Source organism: Pseudorasbora parva, chromosome 24, assembly GCF_024679245.1.
Source record: "Pseudorasbora parva isolate DD20220531a chromosome 24, ASM2467924v1, whole genome shotgun sequence".
Taxonomy (NCBI): domain Eukaryota; kingdom Metazoa; phylum Chordata; class Actinopteri; order Cypriniformes; family Gobionidae; genus Pseudorasbora; species Pseudorasbora parva.
Window position 1 is genome coordinate 10,898,043 of NC_090195.1, and position 25,326 is coordinate 10,923,368.

At 38.2% G+C, this 25,326-nt stretch overlaps 1 protein-coding gene across 1 annotated transcript in view; it reads right to left on the reverse strand.

The window, feature by feature from the left end:
- The window catches only part of ek1 (eph-like kinase 1), an 80,485-nt gene that overhangs the window by 16,965 nt on the left and 38,194 nt on the right, over positions 1-25,326 (reverse strand). The window contains exons 6-11 of the mRNA XM_067434372.1: positions 24,081-24,193; positions 21,065-21,227; positions 13,795-13,903; positions 3,444-3,511; positions 2,676-2,801; positions 2,353-2,538 (exon numbers count right to left, since the gene is read on the reverse strand). Of these exons, the coding sequence (XP_067290473.1) occupies positions 2,353-2,538; positions 2,676-2,801; positions 3,444-3,511; positions 13,795-13,903; positions 21,065-21,227; positions 24,081-24,193 (765 nt within the window). The remainder of the gene's footprint in view (positions 1-2,352; positions 2,539-2,675; positions 2,802-3,443; positions 3,512-13,794; positions 13,904-21,064; positions 21,228-24,080; positions 24,194-25,326) is intronic.

Below are 25,326 nucleotides of genomic sequence, written 5' to 3' on the forward strand. Positions count from 1 at the left end.
ATTTCATTTACGTGCATGCACTGTTGTGCATTGAGCGCGCGCACTAAACGTCTGTCAAACACACGTGATTACTGGACAGTCTTACTGCGCTAATACTGTCAAACACACACAAGGTTAACGTATAAACACAGTCTGTTATGTCTAAAGTGAAAGTAAAATTGCGTGCGTCTATATATGAGATGTGAGCAGTGACAGCAGCACAGCCCAGTGAACGCGTGTCCTTAAAGGGATAGTCCACCTCTAAAAGGGTGTTAATAATAATAAAAAAACACATTTAATACCATAGACAGTAAAAGAAATGGATAGAGCATTCCCATAGACTTCAACGGCGGAAAATTAGGTAAATTAGAGGCACTCACTTCCTGTTGGCTGAGCGCTGCGCAGGCTCATACTGAGCTTGACAACGTAGATGTGACGTGAGCAACCTGTCTGACAGCTGTTGGTCTTCTAGTAGTTTTGGAAAGTGAAATCTGAATCATGTTGTTTAAGTGTTTTGTCCCGTTGCTTTAGGCTCACTATAGTCTCCACGTCCCCCCGACTGTCAGTAAAAGATTGCTCCTGAGCGTCTCCTCCTGTCTATACGGTAATTTCACAACTGTGCGACAGAGTCGGGTTGGTTATGACCCAAACGTTAGCCTATTTTTCAAAAACAGCTTCTACGGGGCAATAGTGTAAGACAAAGGTAATGGAGCCTTTTATGCATTGTCATGTCTCTTTATAAAAAAACAATGGACAAATGGAGTCTTTAAACGCCTCTGATGTAAAATTATTCACTGTCAAAGTGACTCAAAAATAAATGGGAGTCAATGGGATGCTAACAGCAGGTGATGGCTTGGTTAGCAATGGCCGCCCCTATGGGTGGAACGCTTTCCGAGTGCTAGATTACCCCCTTGATTAATACAGTAGGTTTTTATCAATGTTGTATATTGAAGACTATGTAGTTTTAATTTAAGCATACATTTATTTATTCAATTTCATACTTAAATGCTACTGTACATCTCTGAGTTGTTTATATATATATATATATATATATATATATATATATATATATATATATAAATGTTTGGACACATTATGTTTTTGTTTTTTTACTATTTGAACTGTTTCCAACACTCCTAATCAATCGAAATATTAGAATGATTTCTGAAAGATCATGTGACACTGAAGACTGGAGTAATGATCCTGAAAATTCAAATTTGCATCACAGAAATATAATTTATTAAGTATAATAAATTGAAAATCAAATATTTTAAATTGTAATATATATCACAACATATATTAAAAAAAACTGTATTTATGATCAAATAAATGCAGGCTTGATGAGCAGAAGAAACTTGTTTCAAAAACATTTCAAAATAGTAATGTGTCCAAGTTTTGGCTTGTACTATATATATATGTGCTAACAGCACAGAGTTAAAAAGGAAAAAAATACTGTATTTTTATTTAATCAGAGGGGGAAAGCTGCTCTCTGTCACCAACATTAATATTAACTATTTGAACCGAATCAAACTAAAGGCCACCATTAGCATTTTGCGCAAGTAAGGAGAACTGGGAGGAAACGTCGAGAGGATTAATGTTAATATTTGTGACATTGAATATTCATGATCCCTCCCAAAAACTCACATCCAATTACATGTTTGTATTATCGATATTCATGCAGCTGGCATGAATATGGATGGTCCTTTTGTTACAGCGCCTGCCAGTCTAATCTACAGAGGCTTGGAAGAGGGAAGAGATCTGTAGAGGAAATTACCACTCAATAGTGACCCAAACACCTGTTGCAAGACACTGCTTTTTCAAACACAGACAATAGGAGCCCTGAAACACACACAATGGCGACAGCATTCTCAATAAATTGGCAAATTATAATGAGCGTGCTCATTATCATCCGGGAGCAGTGAGCGAGCACCAATTTCAGGTTCCTCAGTAGTGGCGATATAAGCAATCAGAGGTAATAGAGACCCAATATGCCTTCATGAAACAGACAAAACAGTGAGGTTTATTTTCCTTTCAAACTATTTAGCTTGCTCTCGCCACGATGATGTGTTATCTATGACTTTTTTTGAAGACATTATCTCACCAGCTAGTGTGATAATTCTTTGCGATAAAAGCAATTTCAAAGGCATATTGTGATAGCACATTTGTATTCAGAAGAAGTAGGGCAGAAAAGCACTGATATAAATATTGTCACACATATTTATTTGAGTGAATATTCATGATCCATGCTATTTTGTTTTTGTTGAAGATAAGATTGTACGGTCGATTATCTCCGTGTGGAAAACACAGGGGGTACAAACTATTTCCAGCAATAGAGGTTGCATGTGTCAACTTGTTTTGGATGGTAATGCTTACATCTGGTGACGACGCCCTCCAGCCGAATGATGTTGGGATGATCGAACTGGCCCATGATGCTGGCCTCACTCAGAAAGTCACGTCTCTGCTGATCCGAGTATCCGGCTTTCAGACTCTTGATGGCCACCTGGATCTCCCTTTTACTGGGCAGCCTCAGACGCCCACTGCAAACCTCTCCAAATTCGCCTGGGAGTCAAACAAGAGCCTGTCAACTAAATTAATTTTACACTAAATCCCTTATATTATTTAATTGCATTCCCCTGGTGAGCCGTTCAGGTGGTTTACACAAGTAGGGCATGTTTTTGAGTCTTTCTTTGACTTACCAGCCCCAATAACTCTCTCGATCCGGATGTTGGAAACTTCGATCTCTTTGGCGAAGTCTCGCACCGCTTGGTTTGGGTCCTCGTACGTGTGCGGGTGAATGTACGTGCGGGTTTCGGGAAGTTTGACTGCAATGAAAAACGTTAGGTGTGAGGATAAGGGTTGGGTTGTTTTACAGTCTCTTTAGTTACCTAGACTGAACCATCCATTTTCCTAAAAGGATGGGAGTGCCACATTTTCAACCTCATTAAACATTGTCTTTGGCAGGCAGGGAAGGTGTCATTAGAGAAAACACACATTAGGCAACTAGAGCGATCAGAGACATAATTTATCGGCAGATGCATCAGAGACTCACCACTGTTCACTAACCAACAATTTGCAGGAAAAACATGCACTTTCTTTATCCATTCATCCACCTAGACCAAATTATGTTCGCTGCCTGACTGGCCAAAAAGACATACGACCTCTATTTCAGGGGTTCTCAACTCTGGCCCTCGAGGTCCCTTTTCCTGCAGTTTAACTCCAACCTTAATCAAGCTCATTAGCTTGTTTAGGTGTGTTTTATTAGGGTTGGAGCAAAACTGCAGGAACTTGGACCTCGAGGGCCAGAGTTTAGAACCCCTGCCCTATTTGATTTTTTTTTTCTTCAAATTAACTATATTAGACTCCTAAAAAAAGTCAGTTTTTTAACATTTGTCTGATGTTTTGCTGATTACTCTTAAAAAGACTTTAGTTCTTTTCCAAGACCAAAGAAACCCTGCATGCATTACCTCGTCCATGCTGAAACTGCATTTTCTCTTCCTCAGGGTCTTGCTTTGCTTTAATATATCCACAGCGCCTGGAACAATAGGATAGATATAGGATAAGCACAATTAAAACAGACCGACACAATGGAATACATGCTTTCTCTCACATTAATTCAACCTACCAATTCCCCAAGACAAAGAAAATGTTATTAACTGTACAATCAAATCTACAGCGGCCTGGTACGGTCACGTATATCATCTTTTTACAGTCTAGTTTAACAATAACGTGTCTTTAGAGTCCGGTTTTCCCACCTTGTAAAGATTGTACTGCTCTAATCTGCTCTTTAGCACTGGGAAAATGCAATCCTGTCACCTCTGACTTTATCATTAACTACATCATTCCAGTCACAGTGGGATCATGAATAAGGAAATGCCCCAGATAATGAATATTCCAATACACTGGGGAGGAAAGGTGGCCAACGTAGGGCTTATAATTATGTTCATTATTCATTTAATCCTCTTAGTGACACACACTCACACATTCCCTTTTCCTGTCATGTCTTTAACAAGAACGTATTGCCAAAAATGTAATGTCCTAGGCTGTCTAGCCATAGTGATTCTACATTATGCTGAAATGTAGAGAATGGCTGCAGAATGTCTAAAGATTGGAACAATCTGATGGGGGCCAGGTGGAAAAAGCTTTCCTAAATGGGTTTCTAGGGGACATGGGCTCAGTAATATACTTGAACAACTACTTATGAATAGAATTACATGCTAGAGTCTCTATTGTGCTGTAGCTGATGAAAAATGCAAGGCATTTCTTCGAACTGCAGGAAAAGAAAGCTAAGAGGTCCGCAGCAGAGAGATAGTGTTATGAATTATCACATCAACAGTATAATCCAGCTAGAGCTGAAAGCCTTTGGGGGAAGCACATGGGATTCTTTCTTGCATCTAAAACCAAGTTGAGTGCAGCTTAAGAATTGAACAGATCACAGGGGTCTTGAGGTGCATTCTTATAAGTTAAAGGGATAGTTCACTTTAAAATGAAAATTCTGTCATCCTTTACTCACCCTCAAGTTGTTTCAAACCTGTATGAATTTCTTTCTTGATCTGAACACAAGGGAAGATATTTTGAAGAATGTCAGTAACCAAACTGTTAACTGGAGCCATTGACTTCTATAGTAGAAAAAAAAAAAATACTATGGAAGTCGATGGCTCCAGTTAACAGTTTGGTTACTGACATTCTTCAAAATATCTTCCCTTGTGTTTAGATCAAGAAAGAAATTCATACAGGTTTGAAACAAGAATGAAAGGATGACAGTATTTTAATTTTAAAGTGAACTCTCCCTTTAACATTTTAAAAGTTAGACCGTTTAACTTGGCACACCTTTATATATATATATATATATATATATATATATATATATATATATATATATATATATATATATATATATATATATATATATATATATATATATATATATATATATATTTAAAATGACACAGTGGATTAAAATGTGATGATTGTGTTCATAAATCACCAGAATAAAATCTTTATTGAATTTTACTTTATGAAGCCTATAATTCAGGGATGAACAATATTCAGAATTGAATCGAGAATGCTTTCAAATTAAATTGCTAAATTCTGCAGTAATCAGAATGGCAAATTATTATTTTTTTATTTAAATAAATATACTCAAAAGCCAGATAGAATGATGAAACTAGATGGATGGATTGATAGGTGAATGGTCAGAATTATAGAGAGACAGATAGAATGATGAAACTAGATGGATGGATTGATAGGTGAATGGTCAGAATTATAGAGAGACAGATAGAATGATAGACAGGTAGACAGATAGATATACCGACAGATAGACATAACAATAGATAGATCAAACCATAGAATGATAGAAAGGATGGATGGATGGATGAAACCTCAGAATTACAGAAAGACAGATGATAGAAAAGAATGATTATAGAAAGAATGATAAACAGGTAGACAGACAGACATATAGACAGAGAGAACAATATATATTTAGATTGAACCATATAATGATAGAAAGACTGATAGAAAGACAGACAAACAGATAAATGGATAGAAGGACAAACGATGGATGGATGGATAGATGGATGGATAATCTGACCACAATCAGACCACAATGACAAATCATCAAAACTGCAATCAAACTGCTAAAGCTAAAGCAGTCCTCCTGTAGCAGCTGTGATGAAACGATCATGCATCAGGGTTACCTCTATTTTGGTTCTGGACTGGTATTGACTTTATACACAGTTAACAATTCTAATCAATACAGGATACAGAGTCCCCCTCTTTCAAGAGTCAGAGCGTGCTCAGCTGCCCTACAGCAGTCAAAGCACTGGGGCCCGAGGCCAGGGTTGGGGCAAGAGCAGACCTGGGGGTCTATTACATAATGGGAAGACTGCTGAGTTCATTCATGCCCCCTCTAATCCAGTATGTTGCATCTCCCTGTGGAGCTGCGGGGGGTAAATCTTTCCCTTTCAGCTGTTGTACATCCCCGTCTGGAGGGGGGTTCAGAGGTACATGTGTGTTGTTTCCTCTCTGCTGCTTTTAATGAGACTGGGGGTCTCAAGAGAGACCCCACCTGTTCATCAGCCACACATACGCACCCCCCTAAATAAATGCTCGGGGCCTAGTGTGCATCTGTGCACAGGTACAACCCCCTCAACCCCTTCGATCTTTATCCGTCCCATGTGCAAAACACAGTCTATTAAGCGAAAACATGCTTGCAGAGCTGGAGGGGTTCGCGGAGGTGGGCCGCCCGAACTGAAGCATGTGGTAATCAGGGAGAGTAAACCGACTCTTCCAAAACCGACCCCACTTGCTCTCTAACCTTCCCTGCCATCCCTCGAGGTCCCGCAGACGGATCCCTCCCCCTTGCACCTGCTGCAGCGGCACTCACCGCACTGATGAAACACTTCCAGAGCCGCTGCGGGACACCCAGGAGCTTCTAAAGTGAAGCGTGATCCCACCCTTCAACCTTCCTGTCGCTCATTTAAATGCAATATGCACATTGCGCCGCTATTTGCATATTCTGTTATAACAGCGTATAAAAGAAAAAAGAAAAAAAAAACGTGACAGACTAGCGTCTAGGACTCTGCAATTAACGCATTTTTCAACTCTGATGCATTCCTCAAATCCCTTTTGTGCGGTGATAAAGACGTTTCGCAGCCCTACACCGCTGGAAGCCCTTTTAGTCTATGACCCAGTTTCTTTTTTCCTTTCTTCTTCCGCTCTTTTGTCTTTCTCCCGCTCTCACATTGTGAAACTTGTATCTGCAGGTGACAGTGCAGTGGTGCAGCTTTGTATCTGCTGACAGGGCTCACATCTTTTTCTGTACATTTGAGAGAGGGACATTGAGACCATGTAGAGAATGGGGCAAAATTAGAGGGATTCTTAAACTGTCTGGCCTGCTTGAGGGAACTTGAGTGAGAACTGACTCAGATAGTCTGCCATAAGCCTTAGAAGAAAGATGCAATGGAGAGACTGTGGAAATAGACATATTTAGTGCTTGTCAAAACAATATTATAGCTCATTGTAATACTAACCTTAAGAATATAAGGGAAGCATAAAATAATCACTATAAATAAGTACAATGTACTTGACCTTAAAAATGACCTTAAAAGTACAATGACCTTAAAATGGAGAATGTTTTATACCAAACAATGACAATTGTTATTGCACAAGTATCTGTTGGGGTGCTGACTGTAATAGATTATGATGTACCTCTCTTTCCAAATCCTCTCTACCTTGCCCCAGTGTCTACCGCAATCATTGTTGAACAAAGTATTTAAATGGAAATCTTCAGAAAATCTCAAGATAATCTCCTTTGTTTGGACTGTCATGCTATATTTGATTGCCACTACATTTTGTTCACCCTAAAGCCATGAAAAACACTTTCAAATTCATTCAATAAATGATGCTTGACTTGGGAGAGAACAAAAAACTAAAACCAATGCCAATTTGTTTACAAGAAGCACAACCTAAATTATATACAGTGGAGAAAAAAATATATATATAGTCAGCCACCAATTGTGCATGTTATCCCACTTAAAAGGCCTGTAATTTTCATCATAGGTACACTTCAAGTATCCAGAAAAATCACATTGTCCATAAAAATCACATTGTCTGATTCTTAAATAATTTATTTGCAAATTATGGTAGAAAATAAGTATTTGGTCACCTACAAAAAGATTTCTGGCTCTCACAGACCTGTAACTTCTTCTTTAAGCGGTTCCTCTGTCCTCCACTCATTACCTGTATTAATGGCACTCTTTTGAGCTTGTTATCAGTATAAAAGACACCTGTCCACAACCTCAAACAGTCAGACTCCAAACTCCACTATGGCCAAGACCAAAGAGCTGTCAAAGGACACCAGAAACAAAATTGTAGACCTGCACCAGGCTGGGAAGACTGAATATGCAATAGGTAAGCAGCTTGGTGTGAAGAAATCAACTAAGGGAGCAATTATTAGAAATTGGAAGACATACAAGACCACTGATAATCTCCCTCTATCTGGGCCTCCACACAGGATCTCACCCAATTCTAGTAAATGACCTGCAGAGAGCTGAGACCAAAGTAACAAATGCTACCATCAATAAAACACTATGCCACCAGGGATTTAATCCTGCAGTGCCAGATATGTCCCCCTGCTTAAGTCAGCACATGTCAAGTCCCGTCTGAAGTTTGCTAGAGAGCATTTGGATGATCCAGAAGAGGATTGAGAGAATGTCATATGGTCAGATGAAACTAAAATTGAACTGTTTGGTAAAAACTCTGTGTTTGGAGGAGAAACAATGCAGAGTTGCACCATACCTACTGTGAAGCATGGGTAGAAACATCATGCTTTGGGGCAGTTTTTCTGCAAAGGGACTAGAATGACTGATCCGTGTAAAGGAAAGAATGAATGGGGCCATGTATCATGAGATTTTGAGTAAAAACCTCCTTCCATCAGCAAGGGCATTGAAGTTGAAACATGGCTAGGTCTTTCAGCATGACAATGATCCATCTTTTTTAATAGGAGAACTTGCACAATTGGTGGCTGACTAAATACTTTTTTGCCCCACTCTATATTTTTTGCTTTGTTTAAAAATGGTTCTAATACAAGTTAAAACTGTATTGCAATAGCATCTGTGTCTGTATTAATAGCAAATGTGCTATGTCAGGTGTTGTAAAAGAACAATACAATTTTTTTTAATATGAAATGTTTCGGATGAATGGAACCTTTTTCATTGATTTATAGTAGATGTTTGAAGCACTAAAGTTACTGGAGTAACACTAAAGTGAATCGTTTGCATGCTTTTTTTGAGTAAGGTTAAATAATTGGAATTTAAAATGTACAAGCATAAAATACTGTCATGTTAACTCTCTCCTCTGACCCTCAAACTAGTTCATTACATAATGATACTCCAGTTCACTGAACTAATGAGGTAAAGCAGCTCCCAGCTGGGTCTTGAGATCTGTTCAGCATGCAGGCAGGCCAGCTCCGGCTTTCACCAGCCACAAGGACATGCCAAGCCACTGGCATGGACAATGCATCCCAGTAGGGTGGCATGCACAGCAGAACAAAATTCAACTGATGTCCTACCATGTTGCCATGAGCCTGTTCTCCCAAAGGAAACTTCTAATTTGGCATGGCTCATGTATTTTATCAAGAAAAACTGATGCATATGTGCCTTACGCTTACTGTTAATATAAAATATTGACGATTTCTTGAACAACTTGAGGGTAACTTGAGCAGTTGATTACAGATTTTTGGGTTGACTATCCCTTTAAAACAAGTCACAAACAAATGACAATGTGGTCCCTAGAGACATCTCCATAAACCTTTCCTCCTACCTGATAAAAAAAGAAAAGATTTACAATCAAGGTAATTATAAAAAGAGGAAATGATTGGGTGTTTAGAGGAAATGGACTGTCATAAATTCTGAGCTCCTCTGACAGGTGTTTTAAAAACACTGACTCCATCAGTTGAGAAGGGTTCATTATGCTAATTGAAATCCAGAAGAAAGCTGATTGATGGCGCATCCTGGCCTCATCTCCATCCATTGCACACGCATCGAACAATATCATCCACTTTTATATTCCGGAAAGTTCCGCTGACGCGTCTAGACACATCTACATCTGGCCTGCCATCAAACGAATGGAAATGAAATACTAAGTGAAGCTGCATGCTGAGAGTGAGCAAGTCATGATGTGCTCAGGGGCTACATGGGCAGCAATTTCTGCTCTGAAAGGCGATGGAATAGCCAGATGGAACTGTTTGGATGAAAAAAAAAAGCTTGAACATACTCATGCAACCATTTCAGAACGGCACAGTAATTCCATTTTGTGTGTGTACTATATTTCTCCGTTAACCCACATTCAAATGAACTAACTAAGCAGTCACGGTACGGAATCAAACCCAAGGGCGAGATACAGGTAATGTCTGCACTAAATCAACCGAACAAGACCCATTAAGCCCTCGGCTGTGCCTCGAAAGCAGGATCTACACTACTCAAACACAGCGTACAGTAAATTCACTCACGTTGGTACATTGATGACATTCACGGGAAGTAGATTTCATTCCCAATCACACCACACTGTGGGTTTTACTACACAGAGAGAAATGTGGCCGTGAAATAGATTCTTTCAGAATGTGTTTTTCTGTTTTTAGCTCCTTTATCGCAATGGCTGCAAAACGATTTCACACACCAAAACCTTTTTTTTTTATTCTTTGATGGTTTGAGACCCTTTAAAAACTAGTCAAATCCAGGCCAACCTGTACGCCATTTTTTCTTGTAATGATGTTTGCAGCCTGAAATGTATCCTTTTCTGGTTGTAATTTGATAGAACTGAATATTTTACTCCGCCATTATGTGTTATAAGAGTCCAATATTTAACACACTTAAAAATAAAGGTTCTTGGTATATGGTTCCATGAAGAAACTTTTATATCCAAAGAAACTTTCCATTGCCGAAAAGGGTCTATGTGTTTTTTTTTAACCTTATTTCATGCATCAGCACACCACAAATCTGCCAAATACTAATGAGATTGAGTAAGAGAGACTAAACCACTAAACAAAAATGGAGTAAACCTAATAATAACCAAGTAATTCTTAAAGCTACACTGTGTAACTTTTTTAGTTTATTCTTAGCTAAAAACAATTAGTTCTTTCAAAAATATATGTGCTCAGTAATGTATATTTACTTCTTTCAAGTAATAAAGTATTTTCATAAGTTTATAATATGCCATTGAAAATACATACGGGTGAGGGGTTCGAATGCTGGTCGCCATGTTGCTCCTCCATCTTGAAAGTACATTAGCCAAAGAGGGACATACCCGTAAATTCAAGCTTCGCTTTTTGCGTTTTAACACTCGATGGCAGTCATGAACAAGGTCGAACTGGAAGCCATGTTAATCTTGGACTAAATCGGCCACCGTAGGAGTTAAAACGAAATTGGAATTGAGAGGAACAGAAACTAATATTCACTGGATGGTCATATACCTTTACACCGCTAGATGGGGGAAAATATCACACAGTGTAGCTTTAATTCCTGCAGAAAACAGGTGTGTGGCTTCCTGATTTCATCATTAAGCTGCAATAATTTCATGTCACATGAGCATTAGGGAATGGTTTGATGGCAGTCCAACAGGAAGTCAAGGGAACTGCTTTAATATCAGAAGCCTTAAGTTTTCAGCACATTTTTAATGGCTGGCATACAATGCTCCTCAGACTTGCAAATGTGCACGTATTTGGTTAACAGGCACCTGCTAGATATACTGCGGCATCTGTCATCGTGCTGAAAAGTGGAGGATCATGAGGATTTTTAAGGTCTTTAAATCGTCTCCACTGTTTTTTATTGCTTTTCTGCATATAAGCAGAAAATAAGGGGGAATGAAAGACAAAGGAAGACCATCTGCCAGCATCATCACCAGCCAATCAGAGCTGTTTTTTTCCCCATCAAGCACAAGAGCACTGGCCAACTTCAAATCACTGCCAGCCCAGTTGGGTGCAAAAACAAAGTTGAACACACTAAACATGCCTGAACTCTTCATATCTCTCTGACCAACCTAAACTTTGGTGTGCAAACAGAAGAGAAACACACAACGCTTCCAAACAAAACATTTATAATACGTTTTTCAAGTTAAAAGATACAGATGATTAAATTTAAATAATTTAATCAAAGAGTAAAATAAGAATTTAAAAAAAGACTAGACTGGAACTAGATATGCTGAATAGAAATGTAACTTTTCTTTAATGATGTTCTACATGTATAAGCCTCGAGATCACAAATGTAAAATTCCTTGACATTGTTCATTTTCCAAGACTGGAAAATAGTTGGCTGATTGGTCACAAATCTGAGTAGGTATACAATTTCTGTCCAAAAAAAAAGAAAGAAAAATCTTCAGACTCTCCAATGACCCTGCTCAATCTAAGCATTTGAATTTTGAAATCCTAACATCTTGCTTTAGATTCCCACTAGAGTTAAACTTGGCAAGAATGTTTTCAGCTCAGCAAGAGAATCAGAAATCAATGACCTCAAACTGTCAATAATGAAAAGGCCTCCCTAAAGCTCAGCTGTGGTTCTGAAAGCAGTTAAAAGAACTGAGGGTATAGTAAACCGAATACCTTGTTAAGTCCAGTATATATAGCACAGTATAATCCAATGCCAAGAGACTGAATGCAATTAGAGAGTTTAGCTTCACTCACCATTACGATTCACACACTCACCACACTAGAAGAATGTCATTCAAGATCAGCATCAAAACTGTTTTTATTGCTTTCATGAGGGTCTTCCCACAAGCAGTCACACATGCTTGAGATGGGGGGGTTTGGAAACCATGAATAAGAGGTGGCAGCACCAAGGTTTTGGCTTGCAGGCATAAACTTGGCCGACATAACACATCCTACGGGACTTTTCTGTCACAGTGCATTATGGGTTACAAATTGCAAAGCAGACTGAAATCTCATTCTGTGTTACAACATACTGGCTCATATAGCATCTAACAGTTACCCCCCCCTCCCCCCCCCACACACAAAAAAATAAAAATAAAATATAATATATATATATATATATATATATATATATATATATATATATATATATATATATATATATATATATATATATATATATATATACACACACACACACACACACACACACACACATACATCCTTTCTAATATTGTGTTGGCCCCCCTTGTGCTGCTAAAACAGCCCTGACTTGTCAAGGGATGGACTCCACTAGACCTCTGAAGATGTGCTGTGGTATCTGGCAACACGATGTTAGCAGCAGATCCTTTAAGTCCTGTAAGTTGCAAGATGGGGCCTCCATGGATCGGACTTGTTTGTTCAGCACATCCCACAGATGCTCCATTGAATTGAGTTTTGGGGAATTTGGAGGCCAAGTCAACACCTCAAACTTTTAAACCAGTTTTGATGCTCACGTGCCCACTGTTGCCACTTTCAGCATGGGCACCCTGACTGGTCTGTGGCTATGCATCCACTATACGCAACAAACTGCGATGCAAAATGTATTCTGACACTTTTCTATAACAACCAGCATTAACTTCTTGAACAAATTGAACTACAGTACCTCCTCTGTTTGATCAGACCAATATAGAAATATTATAAAATACTTAAATACCTACAATTACTTATATTATTTCTAATATATATTTAATAATAGCGTTTTCATTTTTTGCTGTGGTACTGAAACCATCTACAGGAAGACCAAAAGAGCAAATCCCAACACAAAGATCAGCTTATGACTCATTCTGACCATTTCATGTCTTCGAGAGCGGTTTGTTTTCTGCTTTCTGTTCCTCGTCTCCTCTGATCCACCCATTTCTTTCATTTCCATTTCATTAGCTCCCTTACTCTCAGCCGTACAGCGCGTCTACTCTTGCTTTTCTCCCTCATGTCTGTCTCTTCAATTGTTCTCTCAAGTGTTTGCTTTCATCTCTACAGATCACGCTATGCAATCAGAGGGCTAAACAATTTTGTGTCCTTTTGATTTTCTGTAGATGCACACATACACACATACAAAGGCATACACACAGGGACAGATGCACAACAACATCTCATTTGCTCGATTCTGTCTTTCTATATTTACGGTTCCTCTCTGATTAAATGAAACGTGGTTTCTTCATCCTTCATATGGATTTGTTGACGGTTAAACAACACAGATTAGCACTGATTTATCCAAGTCTGCCAATGTAGAAGTCGCCAATTGCCTGCTTTTTCATCATACAGAAGATTCCATACTTTGGGTCTGGACATAAAGAATATGGTTTGGTCTAAATCTATAAGATGAGAAAGATTTAAGAAGAATAGCACATTGCTCTTACCGTCCGCTCACAACAAAACAGGCCACCAATAAGATCAGAAGCACAGCACCTCCAGCCACCGAGATGGCCAGTATAGTTTGCTGGTTGGGATCTCCAACTGCCAGCATATCTAAGAGGAAGAGAGAGATACCCACATTAGAGCAGATATTATCTTCAGTTGTTTAGTTTAGCACAGTTCTGTCATGATAATAATATCATAGTTATTTCCACAGTTGTTTAAAAAATCCCTCTGTGTTTAACATCAAGAACTTAGGTTAAAATGTATATGAATGCATCGGACAGTGTGCAGTTGTGGTTGTAATTATTGGCATAAATATGAACTAAGATGGCAGTAAAAATACATTTGCATTGTTTATCCTTTTGATCTATCATTAAAATAAATAATAGGTCAAATAATAGGGGGGGTGGGGGGGGGGGGAGTGTCACATTATAAAATGAATGCTGACCAAAACTGTATATTGTAGGTGCTGCTGGTCACAATTTCTTTCAATAATTCTTCACCTTTTTAAATTCCTTTAAATAATAATAAAACAAAATAATTGCACATGTAGTACAAATAGTAAACAGTTTTAAAATTAATGAAAAATAATATTTCCAGTCTGCCAACCTATGTTCTTAAAGTGTTACTTCAGTGATTAGCATATGGCTTCGTATCAGTAGAAACCCTGGAGTATATTCAAATGATTTTGCTTCCCCCCCTCATATCCCCCTGAGACTAAGATTAATGCATTTTATTTCTGGAAAAATTCCTCCGATGACGCAAATATCGTCAATTTGTGTCATCGGAGGAATTTTTGGCCAGAGGCTAAAGACTAGGGGTGTCAACAATAATCGATTCGGCGATGCATCGCGATGCGGGGCATGAACGATTCAGCATCGATGCGGCAAAGTGCCATAATCGATTATGTGCAATTCCCCTTTATTCCACAAGGTGGCAATGTCTGATACCCAATGATGAAGTGACGTTTCACTCATAGTTACCTCTGACAGAAAACGAAACAATAATTATAATCTGCAAAACTTGAAATGGCTCAGTGATTTACTTCAGAGAGCAAGTACTAAACACAATCATATGTTAGTGTTACTGTCTCTTGATGATGGATGTGGTCAAGAAGCTGTCAGTGATCAAAATATTGATTTTAAAGACGTTGAAAATGAGTTTGGAGAATATGCTCGAGATCGCGAATATGACGCAGATGCTGAATCTACTGGTAAACTCTGACGAGGTCATATGATGATGGTATTAAACATCTGCTCAAACTGAATCCTTCCAAGCTCCAAAAGGTAACGAAATAGGTTTTATTTTATTCTTCTGTAGCTGTTACTCTAAAATCAGGAGTTTTATATATTATCAGGACAGGTAGAGGTCTATCCATGTTAAATATAGATCTGGGTGGCTAACGAATATGTAAGAATGGTGAAACAGTCATGCATTTAAGGGTTAATTGCATTTTATTTAATTTTATTTAATTACATTTTATTTTATTTAATAACTTTTATGTCAAAGATACAGGAGACACAGCAGCCAATACAATCTGTTGTTTAATATCTGCTTGTATTGCCTCATGACTGATGAAAAATTTGCTTTGTGTGCAGTAGAATTTTGATGCATCGCAATGCATCGTAGAATCGAATTGAATCGAATTGTTACCTGGTGAATCGTAATCGAATCGAATCGTGAAGGCAGTGCCAATGCACACCCCTACTAAAGACTACAGCAGAGACTGTAAAGACTACTAGCCAGCAGAGGGAGCCATTTCCACATGTTTTCAACTCGCGCATGAGAGATGTGAGATCACACTCAGAGCTCAGCTCGCAGCTGCAGGCATTCAGGTAAACGGAGCTATGCTGAGCAATGGAAGTGTTTTAACTTTTAAAGTTAAGCTTCCAATGGCATGAACTGAAAACGTGCCAGACTGAACTCGCGCTGTGAATGTATATGCTGCGAGCATGGTCACGGATACATCAGCTCTCATCATGAGGGCTCATTCATGACAGTAATTTTAATCTGACTCCTGCAGCGTTAGTGCTGTGACACTTGCGTGTCGACTCACTTATTACATTGAACATACACGTTTAGTATTTAATTGTAGTGTCGTTTCTCCAACTCAGTCACAGTAATCCAGTAGCAGTGGCTTTGGGAGTAGCCTCTCAAGGCAGTGAAGCATTCTGGGAATTGTTGTCTTTCATCCCAATGAGACAAAAATACATTTTCTGTCTTTTCTCAGTCTAGAAGGCAAAACATTTAAAAATAATTTCACTTTTCTACTACATTAATGACCCAGTTTAAATACAGATTAATCTTCCCCGCGCTGAAGTACCCCTTTAACCAATAATGCCATTTAAGAAAATAGCAGCACATATTAAACACAATTAGGAAATGCTAAAGCTACTTTATTGACACCATGGCACATTTCATAACCATTTTCTGGTTCTGGTACTATTCAATAATAGTTTCATAACTATTCTGACATCATCAAAGGGTTAGTTCACCCAAAAAGGAAAATTACTGTGATTAGTTGCCGTTCCTGACCCGTAAGACGTTTGTAGTGCCTTTTATGTAGCCTAGAAATCTAGACGCACCCTAGCGGCAGCAAATCTAATCTGCCCGCGAGTGTCGTCTAGCAACTCTCAATACACTTCTGAGCTGTAAACGACAAACTCTGGTCGGGCCAATCACATCATGTATAGAGTCGGTGGGCGGGGCTTAACATAATGACAACGGCTGAGTTGCTTGGGTGCTTCTAGTAAACACAGAAACTGGCGAAAGGCGGTCTTTCGAATCAGCCTTTGACTGCGATTCTGGAAGACTTGGAGTTAAGCTTTTCTCTGAGAAAAGAACAAAGAACAGCACTGAAGTCATTCTTAAAAAGGGAAGATGTGTTCGGAGTTTTGCCGACCGGATACGGCGAATGTTTAATCTGTCACTAGCTCCGTTTCACCTTCGTTGCTCTGGTTGGTTGTAGCGCTATCCTATCGCGTGCAGAGGGAGTTTGAAAGACAACCGTTTATCCCGCCCCTCGGATTGAGCCCTGTCAATGGTGAGTTTCCACACCAAACATCTTGATGTGGGTCTGGCTTGTCAGGCTAGCTTTTATGGGGTTTGAGAGAGGAAATGACATTGGTGTCAATGAAGGCCTTTCTGAACCATCGGATTTCAACAAAAATATCTTCATTTGTGTTCCGAAGATGAACGGAGGTCTTAAGGATGTCGAATGACATGATGGTAAATAATTAATGACAGAATTTTCATTTTTGGGTGAACTAACTCTTTCCGTGCCATTAACAAAATGTTCAGGCTTTCCGTGTTTTCACTGTTATACGATAGGGGGCACTATTGTGGACCTTTGAAAAAAAAAAAGGAAAATCAAAGTTATATGAACTTAAATTACATTAAACTGACTGAAAAACATTAACTGAATCTTATATAACAAAGTTAAAAATGACATTTTATTTTGAGGAGCAATGTAAAAAAAATATTGTTATAACTTATTGATCATATATGTTTACAGTGTAGAGAATCTATAAAAGGAGCAGAAACAAGTAATAAAAGCATTGCTTATGCACGTTGTAGTCTTTCAAAAAATATGCTTTTCTCAGCTTTTTGTTCAAAATGTTGCTTTTTTTATTAGACTTACCCACATTCAAGTTTTGATAAAAAAAAGAATGCATTATGCTAGAATAGCAGAAAACCAAATTCATACAACTAAATAATCAAAAAAGGCCATGAATTCTTTTTTTTTAATTATCAAAAATGCTGATGATTGCTGGCAACAAAAAAAAAAAAAAAAAAGCTGACAGGGAAAGAGTTCACATCGCAACACCAAAAAAAGTATTCATATTTTAGTAGAAAAACAAAAAACAACCGATGTAAAATAAGCAGAATTTCTTCAGATAATGTTACAATAAAAAGATTTAAGAAAGCGTCTCCCTCTAATTATGTGCACTGAATGGTGGCATGTACCATATGGTACATAAACTATGAGACAAAAACAGCGGGGCATCTGCCTACTCTGAGCTGAAGCTGCTCACACTTCAGAGGAACACTGACAGAAAATCTACATGCTCAGACTTCAAACACCGCAGCAAGAGAGCAAACTGCAGCGCGCGAGGAGCCTCGTCGATCTCAGGGGACTAATTGAACGTGTTCACATGTATGAATATTTCACAACCCCTTTCTTTCGCGCAGCGGATCGGAAATTCAATCAGCGGCATGTGATGGAGAAATACATGTGTGTGACACAGGTTAGAGTTTCGCCAAAGCAAAGTCCATTCCCAAAACGTCCTTGAAAAATCGGAAAATGTTCTGCTTTGAATGGAAAATTATCGGTTTGGTGGCACTTGCACAGTCAGAAATTATAGAGGGATCTAAAATCCAGGGCAATGTGAATGGGTTTCAATAAAGCAATGTGCATAAAAACCACTTAACTATGGTAAAATTGTAATGCACAGCCTTGAGTGGCTTATTATTTTATATCAAATTTCCATATATCAAATATCAAAAAATAAAAATCCAAATGTCCACAAATAATGACATTTATTAATAATAATCACAATAACTATTCTTACATCATGTACTGTGGCCCAACTGTAAGCTAGCAAATAAAGTAATTTATCACAATATGTGGTAGAGTTCAAATGATGTGTCTAATTGATTTTATAAAATAGTTATTTGTGTAAATATTAAGCAAAGAGAATTTTATTACAACTTCATTTTATTAAGCAAAATCATTAAGCAATATCCTTTTGCACTGGATATTATCTCTCTTGTTTCAGCTGTACAGTGATATGTGAACAACCGCTTTTTGTCATAAAATATTTTCAAAAATTAGATATTGTTATTTTCACATTCTATATTAAAAACCCTTTAAAATGATGTATGATTTGCTACACAAAAATGAGCTACACACCTGTTTGAGTCAGCAAATTAAATTTGGAGAAAAATCGAGTTAAAGTTTTCTGAAGGTTCCGAAACAAAAATCACCTAGCAACCTTACCTTAAAATCCCTGGTAATAACACCACATTTGACACAAACCATATCAACACCAAATATATTCAGTTAATTTAATGATACCGCAGACAGACAGCCTAGATATTAAGACCTACTGTACTGCACAGATCAAATGTCACACATCAGATGTTTATCCCAACATAATATGTTTGTGTGAATACTCACCAAGACACATATTTCAAAAATAACCCACTATAATTCTTCTGTATGTGTATATCTAAATCACGCGCGGGATCTGTCAGTCAGCGCATGTGAAATATTTTTCATGGACAAGGGAAAGGTACTTCTCTCCAAAAACAAAGATCTTTAAGATGTTTAATCACTATTTGGAGCATCAGGCTCACTAGATGAGGGTTTAAAGCTGCACTATGTAACTTTTCCGTCCGCTAGAGGTCGTCCATTCAAAACAAAGGCATAGTCTGATGACATCATTTTTGAGCGCAGAATCTTGGACATGTGGTCTTCACCTCACTGCAGGTGGACAAGAATCGGGATAGGACTCGGCAGAAATAATATTCATGGATGCGATTATTAAAGCAGCACTAGGTAACTTTTCAACCTTCATAATATATTTTTTAAGACTCTTGTGATGATAAATTGACTTACAATAGGTTGAATGACACGTCTGCCATAGCCTGATGGGGTCTGTATCGTTTTTAATCGTACTTTTAAACTTCGGGTTTCGGGTAGTAACCCGAGAAAAAGAAAAGAACTACAAAATTCGACTGCTTTACGGCATATACGTCACTTCCACCAACACACACACACTTCCTTACATTCGGACGTGCGAGCCCAACTTTGTTCGTCGGATAATATAGTCATGTCCGAAGCAGCAGAGACAAATAAGAAAGAAAAGGTTTTGTTGGAGGAAAGCAATAAGAGGAAATGAAAAATGATGGGATTAAAGGCAGGACGAGGATCAAAATGTGACCAGCGTTTGCTCGTCGGCGTGAGCTGAAGGAGGCGTGCCCGACCGATGCTGTCCTGCTTGTTACGGTGATTACCTACCACTCAAACATTGTACTGAAGTATCATATAGATTCTGTAAAACGGTAACCAATAGACTACTATAATGACGCTGGCTTGTAAACGTGAGCATCGTGATTATTTGTCGTTTGAAAAAAATAAAACCCATGAAATTATATTCATATGACATGCTGAAGCATATGCCACTGACTGTAACGTTACCTGGGATGAAGACATTTCACACGCGCCGCCAGAAGAACTGTTCAGGGGAACTGTTAGTGCTGCACCGACCCGCGGGACGCTTTTATGAAGTTATTTGGCCCGCACCGCACCACTGTATATATTTTTACAACACGCCGCGCACCCGAGACCATTAAATAGACATACGGGGTCCGCGGATTATGAGACGACCCGCGCATCACTAGTTCAGGGCTATCAGGGTTGTCATGTCAACAAATGCACGCGCGATGGCATCCCCTGTTGTAGGAGGAGAGATCTTACGACAGTAGTTGAGGACATTATTTTTTCCAAACTGTAGGGGGACCCCGAGAGCAAAAGTAGCCAAGTGGGGCTTTAACGTTACTGTAGTATGAAGCAGATTTCCACTTTTCCGGTCATGAGTATGAGGTAACGCAGCTCTGTTTATCATATTAGATAAGTTTAAGTGTGTTTAAAGTGATGTTATGACGTTACTCTGTGCGTTCGCTCAACGGCTGCTGTGACTTGTTCACACTGCTAAGAGTAAAGCGTTTCTGCAGAATAAAACCAGAAACCGAGGGTAACGCAGATAAGACGCAATTGACAGGCAACTCCCGGTTCCTTAGTTAAAATTTTCTTTAATTTTCTCACAATTGACAAATAGTTGGAAACATTTGGGATATTGTAAGAACCTAATTGAACAAAATTTATAACACATGTCTGGTGGTTTTTGGATATTTTAACTGCAAAAATCCTACATAGTGCACCTTTAATGAACTATTTTTGTTAAAAAAATAAACAAAAAAAGATATATTTTTCACTTGTTTTGCCTGTAGCTCCATATTATCCTGTGTGCATTCAGACTCCTTTTGCCAGCATGGGTCACATTTTAACATGGATGCTATTGATCAATCAGCAGCATACAGGATCAGAAACTTTAGGGTTAGATTTTACAATTATTTCTCTGAGACTTGAGAGGGATATTGTGGCTAATCGCTAGGAACTTCCAAAGGGCTTCACTGCACTGTTATATGCAAGAGATCTAAAACATTTCTGGTTTCTGGATGGTTCATGGAGGATGGTTTTCCACTCACCCTCATGGCTCGTCTCCAACTCAATCTCTCCCCTGTAGTTCCCATAGCCACCATCCGTACGTGCTCGAACCCGGAAGATGTATGTGGTTCCCGGCTTGAGTCCATCCACCGTCATGCTGTTGGATTTGGTCTTCAGGACGGTGTAGTTCTGATCCTGCTGGTTCTATAGTGGGAAAGAATGGAATGATAATTGAACAAGGCAGCTTCCTATAAAGACGGACGTCTCGATCCATCACAATGATACCTGAATCCATTCCTGTTTTGCAAACCCCAGGAGGCGGCGTGAACTTTGTCGAATCATCCATAATGGATCGACTCACATTTACAGAAACAAACGAAGAGCAAGAAAACAAAGCATGCAGACTGTATTTAAATCAGTCAATTGTCAATTAGCGATTAGCTCAGATGGAATTTAGTGCTCATTCAAGCAACTCCTGCCAACGGCTAACACAATGCTTTTCACGTAGATGGATTGAACTGAAAAGAAACAGCAGATTTCTGCATTTTTTTTAAGGGCCTAACAGCTTTTCGGCTTCCAGTAACTGGAATTTATCCAGATAAATGACATCAATCCTACTGACGCCTCATTGTCCAATTCTCATTGTCCAATCCTAAGGAGAATTCCATACAGTCTGTTCATGTTAATATTTCACAGCTTATCGATGTCCATTCATCTTCCTCCATGTAAACCCTTCACTAAAGTGGCACGTGGCGTCTCGCTTAGGGAAATCTAACGTTCCAGACAGGAACGCCACGCCCTGCGAGAGAGGAACTGCCATATTTCCTGTGGTGCTATTAAATCCGAGATGGGCCAAACAGGCGGCATCAAACGGGTCGCAGAAACAGCGGCAGCCAAGCCTGTCCATCTGTGCGCTCCATCTAAAAGCCACATAGCCCATAATCACCTGAATAAATCATAATAATTACCCATCACCCTGTCTTTATGCCACACAGCCAAATACTGCGGTACAGGAGGGTGTCACCGAGGGATCTAAACAACTAACTGCACGGAATCCCTTACCCTGCGTACAGAAATGTTACGGTTGAAAGCAGCTCACACTAGAGATATGTGACACATCTGTACCATATCAGCTACTGGGCCGATAATAGAGATATTTTAAAAGTGTATTTTTACATTTAAATTACATTGCCATCATCTAATGCTCATTTCCATTGCACCTTTAAAAAGATTAATAAATGTAATCTTCAGCAAACCTCAAGATGAATATGTAATATTAATTTGGTACATTATAATTTTATGATGCCTAAATAAAGTTTTTGGCATTTAAAATGATTATTAAAGATTTTACACAATAGTATATAATAGTATTTTATTACAATATAATATTATATATATATATATATATATATATATATATATATATATATATATATATATATATATAAATAATATTATATTATATATATATATATATATATATATATATATATATATATATATATATATATATATATATATATATATATATATATATATATAATCTCTGGAAAAAAAATAAGAGACCGCTTAACATTGAAAAATATATGTTAAGTGGTCTCAAGTTTTTTCAGGAGCTGTATACACGTGTTTGTGTGTGTGTTTGCGTGAGCCTGTTTATGTGGTTTATGAGGACACAAATTTGTATAACTACATGGGTATTACACTGGTATTACACTATAAATGTGGTTTATGAGGACATATCAAATTTCCTCATAATTCAAACGGCCTTAAAAACATACTAAATGATGTTTTTTTTGAGAAAGTAAAAATGCAGAATGTTTCCTGTGATGGGTAGGTTTAGGGGCAGGGGCAGTGTAAGGGGATAGAAAATACGGTTTGTACAGTATAAAGACCATTAAGCCTATGGAGAGTCCCTGTAAACCACATAGACCAACATGTGTATGTGTGTGCGCGTGTGTGTGTGTATGTATTATCTATCTATCTATCTATCTATCTATCTATCTATCTATCTATCTATCTATCTATCTATCTATCTATCTATCTATCTATCTATCTATCTATCTATCTATCTATCTATCTATCTATCTATCTATCTATCTATCTATCTATCTATCTATCTATCTATCTATCTATCTATCTATCTATCTATCTATCTATCCATCCATCCATCCATCCATCCATCCATCCATCCATCCATCCATCCATCCATCCATCCATCCATCCATCCATCCATCCATCCATCCATCCATCCATCCATCTATCTATCTAATCAAATATATTATAATAATATTATATTAATAATATTTGCTTTTCAACTTGATTAATTGTGATTAACTGCATCTAACAAAAAAAGTTTGTAAATACAGGTTAATACATGCACATATTATATAAACAAGATTAAGATGTGATTAACAGCAACTAATCGATTTGACAACAATAATTTAAATATTTAAATGATATACGGAATAATATAGTAGCTGCCAGCGCAGAATTTTTTTTTTTAAATTATGCCTTACTATATAGTAAATGTCACACACAATATTGTACATTACATAATTTCATGTCTCAAATGACAAAAAAAAAATAAAAAAAATAAAAAAATACTTGAAATCAGATTACACAGACTCATTAATAAAAGATTTTAATCGGATTTCGAACCACATATGGATGAGGTTTTAATGAGATTTCAAACATTATCGCATATGGCTTTCATGTGTTTCTTAGCTGTTCAGACTACAAAATCTAAATAGATTTAAATTTGGGTGCTGTAAAAAGAAATTGGATTTTGACTGCCCGTCTGAACAAAGCCTAGGTGATTTGTTCAGGACAATAATGTCATCAAGTCTAAAATGTGACAACCTTGAAGGTTTTTGGCAAGCGGGACATCTACGAATGTTAATTGGGACCGAATGAAGCATGTCTGTGTTAACATTACACCCTCTCCCCAGGGTACGATAAAAGTGATCTGCCATATGTCCAATCAAGAAAGACTCACATAGGGCCAAAAGGTCGTGGAGATTTGGGATGTGTTGAAGAAAAACCAAAGAGTTTAACCTTTTCATAATAGGTGACTTCATATTCCACCACGGTCCCGTCGGCAGGTTCTGGACCCTGCCATGCCAGCGTTACACTGTCGGTGCCCTTCCTTTCCTTTAAGATGACGCTCACTGAAAAAGAAAGAGAGAGAGATGAATTGAGATTGATTTCCATGTAAAAGAGGAGGATTAATTACACTTCTAATTAAAGAGTATGAGGGGCTGGCGGAGCGCTGCTTGTCTTTTTTGGGAGTGATAAATTATTCCGCGTGTGTAGAGAGTCATTTTCACCCGTACTATATTGCTGGCGTGCAGCCAGAGCACCTCAGCCCGTCTATTCACACAACAGCAGCGTTCACGAGCCGCCCTGAGCAAAGAGAGACAGAGGTGCTAATGATGGTGTCAGATTGAGAGTACAAACGAGGGCCTCCCGTTTTGGGCCCCGGCAGCTATTGATGAATGAAGGAGCTGACGCTTCGATCTTTAATGAGCTGTGCGAGTCTAAACTCGGCGTACACTATTCTGATCTGCCACGCAACGCTGACACAGTGACATTGCTAACTGCCGTACACACACAAACACTCTTAAGCTGATAAACAAACAGCTACGCTCATATCTCAGCATGTGTTTGGTTCACAGATAAAGAACAGACATGCTTCGGTTCAGAGTAATGCAAAGAGAAGGGTCTAAAAATATCATAGGAGAAGACGTAGCAGCGGAGTTAAACGCTTAAAAAAAAGATCTGACCATCATGTAAATACATCAATCTGAAAAGAAAAAACCTAACTGATTTAGATCATTCGAATGAAAGAGGTGTCGCAGATCTTAAATATTCCTTTAAAAAAAGCACGGCAGTAGGTATGAAGAATTAAAAGGTGCTGAAGAAACACACAAAACCAGTTGTAAGGGTCCACTTGTTGAAATCGAGATTTATACAACATCTGAAAGCTGATTAAATAAATTTTTCATTTATGTATAGTTTGTTAGGATAGGACAATATTTGGCAATAGTACATTTGAAAATCTGGAATCTGTGAGTGCAATAAAATCTAAATATTGAGGAAAATCACCTCTAAAGTTGTTCAAATGAAGTCCTTAGCAATGCATATTACTACTAATACTACATGTATTATATATTTAAAGTAGGATCTTTACTTTTACTAAAATAGCGAAAATTGCTATTTTAACCAAGGAGGCAGGATGTCTGAGGGAGTCGCCTGTCAATTGAGTCATATCTGCGTTACCCTCTGTTTCCGTTTTTTTGTT